Here is a 6,489-nt window from a genome sequence, read left to right as displayed (position 1 = left end):
CCAGAGGATCTTCCCTACCCAGGGATCGAACCCAGGTCTCCTGCATTGCAGACAGATTCTTTACTGTCTGAGCCACCAGGGAAGCCCTAAAATGAACCAAGATCAGCCATAAATTGGTAATTGTAAAAGCATGTGATAGGTACATGGAGGTTCACTATACTATCATGTCTACCTTAAAAACTCTTAATTATGAAACAATTCATAGGACGTTCCAAAGAAATGTACAGAAAGGTCCACGCACCCTTCACCCTTCCTCAGTGCTGACATCCTGCATGACTATGGGAAGTACCATCCACAGAGCTTGTTCAGATTCCATCACTTATACACGCACTGGTCACTTGTGTGTGTGTGTGTGTGTGTGTGTGTGTGTGTGTGTGTGTGTGTGTAGTCCAGTGCAATTTTCTTACATGTAGCTTTTGTGTAGCCACCACCACGATCAAGATACAGAATTGTTCTATCACCACTTGTGCTATTACTCTCAGTCCCACCTACCACCTCTCTCTCTTCCAGCCCCTAACCTGTAGTTTTGTTATTTGAGGAGGCTCATATAAATGGAATCACATAGTAAGTAACATTTGGGGACCGGCCTTTTTATTTTGCATAATTCACTTCCAGCCCATCCAAGTGGTGCATGTAACAATAGTTCATCCTTTCTGGTTGCTGAGCGGTATTGCATAGTTTGCTCATCATTCACCCATTGAAAGGTGTTTCTCTGTTTCCAGTTTTTGGCTGGTTTGAATAAAGTTGCTCCGAACATTTATTCAGAGAAATGAAGAATTATTACCTAAAACATCCCCATTTATACTAATCAAGACCCCCTCACCCTGATGACTTTTTCTTTTGGAATAATATTGATTTCAAATTCAACATGTCCTTCAAGCAATGATTATAATGTGAATTATTAGTGTAGCAAGAAAAAAGCAAAACATAATCTGATTAGAATATATCAGAATAGAAATGTGTGAGCAGATCCCTCTGCCATGCAATGAATTTCATGCTCTAGTAAGAGAAAACCAGAAATTTCCCAAATCACGGACAGCAACACAGGAATTTTAATGAATTAAATAGATTTTATGAGGCAAATTCCATGTCAAAGAAATGCTCAGAAATATTAATAATATGTTAATTTGTTTATTTTAGCAACAAAATATTTTACTTTAACAAGGTATGTTTTTGTTACTGGGTGTTGAATTTTTGATTACTTTTAATGAAGATCTGTGTGTCATTGACCGTTATTTGTATTCATGGTTTGTATCTGAGATAAAAGGCAAGAGAACATAAAACAATAAACAACTGAAGGGCATACTTTCTGATGAAAATTACATTTCCATCAGACCACATTGAGACACATATAATGATAAAGATAATATTAAAATGTTCCACAGTTAGTGCCTTTCACATTTTACACACTCACATAAATACACACCCTTATATTTAAAACATTTAGTAAAAGAGGCAGAAAATTCTAGGGAAAGAAAAAAGGAAATGCGTTACTGGAATCTAAACATTTTGTCAGTCCTTCTAAATAGAAAGTGAACTAACTATATATCCAAACAAATGAAAACCCATTGAAAAATGTCACCATTGTTTCATAAAATAGAGCATAAAGGCATGTTCATATTAGATTATCCTAGGCATATATTTACAAAGCTCTTGTAACATAAATCACATTAAACAGCCCAGAAGCTGGTATTCCTTTGACTTCACCAGGATTCATTCATGTTCTTTTCTTCTTCCTTTGGGTGACGTGTAGCTTAGTTGAGCCTTGGAAAGTCAGCTTCCTGAAACCCACCATGGTCAAAGTGAATGCTGCTTCTGTGATCTTGGTCAAAGCCTTGTAGTTCCTCCTCCTGTGAAGCTGGGAGAAGCCACCTCTTCGTTGCTACCTCAGTGATCTTGGGAAGTTTGGTCACGGCACTTATCAAGTGTCTAAACCATTGTCCGCACTTCCTAAAAGTTGATGGCCGAAGGCTGATATCCAGCTCAGTTAATTCCTTGAGGAGCCACAGGTTTTGGCAGAAGATGGTCCATCCTGCCTCACAGATGCTGTCGTTATAACTCAGGTCCAGCTTCTGCAGCCTGGCCAGGTGACCTGTCTGAATTACCGATGCTGAAAAACAAAATCACTCTGCTAAAAGCCAAGAACACTTTCTAGTGCAACTGTTTCCCACTTCCAATAACACAACACACTGGCTCCAGGATTTGTAATAAGAGTGGCACTAAGTAATAGAATGTTATTAGCTAGCAGTTTTTTTTTCAGGGCATTTAAAATTACTCTGGTAACACCTCTCTGCATTCCATGTACAGCTTGAAAATGGATTTTTTTCTCCTTCCAAATTCCAACCCAAAGAATGTCTTTTCTGGTTGAGTTCATGCTCTCTGCTCTCCTGGAGCCCCAGCTCTTGCTGCAGACTTTCTCTAATTAAATGTGAGGAGTGACTGCTCACTGGCTTTAACTCAGGATCATTTGTGAATAGGCTTCTTGCTGTTTAATGCTGTTTCATTATTCATTGTTTATTTATTCATTTTTTTATTCAACAGTTATTTGAGTACTTTCCATGGACAAAATATACTTGGATAATTTCTAATTCATGGGTCAATTAGAACCTTTCACACATGGGCCAATTTTTCCTTTGAATAGCACACATTAGGTAGTATCACAGTGCTACCTAAAATGGCTCTTAATAAATAATAGTTAATGAGGAAGCTAAGAAAAGGAGCAAGGAGAGACAGCCAGAGCAGACATGTGCTTCCCTTTTCAGCCAAAAGCAGGAATGGGTTACAGAGATGAGATGGGCAGAATCTCAGAGCTGGAAGGGACCCTGGAGGGCTCCTCATTCAACCTCTAGATGGATGATCAGAGAAGAATCCCTCTCACAGCCTCTCTAAGGGGGACCAGCCCAATTCTGCCTTAGGCCCCTTTCAGGCTGCCCCAGCAGAGGGAAGCAGCTCTCAGCTGGAGGAAGCCATGCCTCTGGGTCCCATCTGACCTTGCCACTGCCTATCTGCTGGGAATCTCAGCTCCCACCACGTGCCAACCATGCAGTGTTGGACAACAGGTCCCCTCAATGTCCCCCTGTTAGGACTAAACATGCCCTGGCCCTTCAATCATTTGCCACACATCATGGTTTCCAGACCAAGCAGGATGCTCCATTCCCATCAAGGCTTACTCTAAAGCTTTAGTAACCAAGACAGTATGAAATTGGTAAAAGAATAGATGCATAGACCAATGGAGGCTTCCCTGGCGGCTCAGTGGTAAAGAACTTACCTACATTTTCCTCTCACCCCCCCTTAACAGTATCTTTTTCATAGCATAACTCACAGTTTTGATAAAGATCTATTTATCAATTTGCTAATTTGGTGGGCAGAGCTTTCTGTGTTATATCTTAAAAACTTTTTGCAAAACTCAAGTTCCCAAGTATTTTTCCTAGATTTTATTCTAAAGGTTTTACAGTTACATTTTGCTTATCCATTTTGAGTTATTTTTGTCCAAGTTGTGAGATATAGGCTGAAGTTAGTATTTTTGTGTATGATAGCTCAGTTAATCAAGCACTGTTAGTTGAAAAGACTTACTGAATTGCTTTTGCATTTTTGTCAAAAATCAATTGACCAGTTTGCAACCCCATGGACTGTAGCCTGCCAGATTCCTCTGTCCATGGGATTCTCCAGGAAAGAATACTGGAGTGGGTTGCCATTTCCTTCTCCAAGGGATTTTCCCGACCCAGGGACTGAACACACGTTTCTTGTGTCTCCTGCATTGGCAGGCAGATTCTTTACCACTAGCACCACGTGGGAAGGCCTCATTAGTCATTGCTGCCGCTGCTGCTAAGTTGCGTCAGTCGTGTCCGACTCTGTGTGACCCCATAGACGGAAGCCCACCAGGCTCCACTGTCCCTGGGATTCTCCAGGCAAGAAGACTGGAGTGGGTTGCCATTTCCTCCTCCAATGCATGAAAGTGAAAAGTGAAAAGTGAAAGTGAAGGCGCTCAGTCGTGTCCGATTCTTAGCCGGCCCATGGACTGCAGCCTAGCAGGCTCCTCCGTCCATGGGATTTTCCAGGCAAGAGTACTGGGGTGGGGTGCCATCGCCTTCTCCCATTAGTCATTAGGGAAATCCAAAATAAAATCACAGTGATTTGTCCCCATCTTCTAATTACAGTGTTTGGCCATAACACTTGTTTTGAAAACACGTATTTATTCCAACTAGATTGAAATATCAGAGAACAGTGTGGACGTAACACGAATTTCTTGTTTGCTTACACATAATTCATCCACAGGAAACACCAGGTGAACAGAAAAAACTACACCCAGCTGAGCAAAGCCAGGAATAGGCGTAAACAAAATCCACACATGCACAGCCCTCCCAAGGACAAGGAGCCTTGCCCGTCCACATCCGGTTCCAACTTTCTATCCTATGTCAGATAACCCTTCTTCCACCACCATATCTGTATCTATCTCCTTTTTCTTTTTTTTAATGGTTGGCTGCACCTGGTGGCTTGCAGGATCTTAGTTCCCCAACTAGGAATAGAACCTGCACACTCAGAGGTGAAAGCATGAAGTCCTAATCATTGGACCACAAGGAATTCCTCCATCTCATTTTATGAACCAGTCTCTACTGTGTATTTGGTTTTAGAATTGCCTGTGTCTATTTTCGGAGAAGGCAATGGCACCCCACTCCAGTACTCTTGCCTGGAAAATCCCATGGACGGAGGAGCCTGATAGGCTGCAGTCCATGGGGTCGCTAAGAGTCAAACACAACTGAGCAACTTCACTTTCACTTTTCACATTCATGCATTGGAGAAGGAAATGGCAACCCACTCTAGTGTTCTTGCCTGGAGAATCCCAGGGATGGGGGAGCCTGGTGGGCTGCCGTCTATGGGGTCACACAGAGTCGGACACAACTGAAGTGACTTAGCAGCAGCAGTGTCTATTTTAGGGCTTCCCAGGTGGCTCAGTGGGTAAAGAATCTACCTGCAATGCAGCAGATACAGGAGATGCAGTTTCGATCCCTGGGTTGGGAAGATCCCCTGCAGGAGAGCATGTCGACCCACTGCAGTGTTCTTGCTGGAGAATGCCGTGGACAGAGGAGCCTGTTGGACTACAGTCCATGGGGTTGCAAGCAGTTGGGCATGACTGCAGTGACTGAGCACAAACCAGCTTTCTCCCAAGCAGATGTCAGGGAGCAGAGAATGTGCACAGGCCTCCTTGCCTCCTCTGCCTCCCTTCCCCCAGGCTGGCAGGGCAGGCACACTGGGCTCTGAGTGTCAGGACAGCTTTGGAACCAGAAGATACAAACCCAAGAGAGCCATGTCCTCTGTCACCAGGGAACAGCTGCTCAGCCTCAGCACTTGAAGAGACATTGAAAGCTTTAATGTCTCCAGGAGCAGCTTCAGGTTACCGCCAATACACGTATTCCAAGAAAGGTTGACTATTTTCAGAGCAGGGAGGTGAATGGAGGCTTCAGCTGAAATTGACAGCGATAAGAATAGTAATAACTTAGACTTCCTTAGAGGTCATAAACTTTGAACTTGAGCAACCTAGGCTAAGGCAACATATTATCACTGAGTTAAGACAGTTGTGGGCTTCCCTGGTGGCTCAGATGGTAAAGAAACCTCCTGCAATGTGGGAGACCTGGGTTCTATCCCTGGGTTGAGAAGATCCCCTGGAAGACCCACTCCAGTGTTCTTGCCTGGAGAATCCCCAGGGACAGAGGAACCTAGTGAGCTATGTCCATGGGGTCACAAAGAGTCAGACATGACTGAGCAACTAGCACTTTCACTTTCAGAGACATCTTAGTTGCAGCATGTGGGATCTAGTTCCTGAGTAGGGATCGACCCTGGGTGCCCTGCATTGGAGTGTGGAATCTTAGCCCAGGGACCACTAGGGGCGTCCTGAGATCCAGCAGTCTTTGGATTGAACTGGGTGAAAGAGGGACATCATTTCTGGGTGTGGGCAGTACCCTCCACAATTCCTTGTTTCTCCTGCCTGAAATCCATGGATTCAATTTATGTTTTCTATTTTCATTTGGAAGAAATTTGGAAACTTTAGAAAAGTAAAACTTGGTTAAATGGTTAATTCACTATCAACTGGCATTTCTCTCCTTCATCTCACGTTTAAGAAGGAGAAAGAGATAAACAGTTTTCTCATCTAGTCAATATTTCCAGAGTGTGTCCTGGTTTTACATATCCCACTGGCTTCTGAAACTGAGACAAGGCCACACCTTCCTAGAACTCTGAAACACCAAAATGTATTGTGTTTACTTAACTGCAGTTACAGAAACAAGGAAGAAATAGTGTATCTTGGAAAGATGTTTAAAGGAAATTGAAAGATTTTCTGCATAGTTCCCAGTTTCCCCTAACATTAAAACTAACCAGAGCAACTTATTCACAAGGTATAGTCATTAATTACATTTTATATTTTCTTTCTAAAAAATGTTTGAGGGGTAGATATATATTCTTTTTATAATATCTAATAAGAACACCTCTCCCACT

The 6,489-nt window shown here is 42.7% G+C and overlaps 1 protein-coding gene across 1 annotated transcript in view; it reads right to left on the bottom strand.

Moving 5' to 3' along the window:
- Window positions 1-1,117: 1,117 nt before the first annotated feature.
- Window positions 1,118-6,489, bottom strand: part of LRRC31 (leucine rich repeat containing 31) — a 29,773-nt gene continuing 24,401 nt past the window's right edge. Inside the window, 2 exon segments of the mRNA XM_059888690.1 lie at window positions 1,118-2,110; window positions 5,295-5,462. Of these exon segments, the coding sequence (XP_059744673.1) occupies window positions 1,755-2,110; window positions 5,295-5,462 (524 nt within the window). The 3' untranslated portion in view covers window positions 1,118-1,754.

The sequence above is a fragment of the Bos taurus genome, chromosome 1 (genome assembly GCF_002263795.3).
Source record: "Bos taurus isolate L1 Dominette 01449 registration number 42190680 breed Hereford chromosome 1, ARS-UCD2.0, whole genome shotgun sequence".
Lineage (NCBI taxonomy): Eukaryota > Metazoa > Chordata > Mammalia > Artiodactyla > Bovidae > Bos > Bos taurus.
The sequence above is the reverse complement of the archived record's forward strand: the minus strand, read 5'-3'. Positions and strand labels throughout refer to the sequence as shown.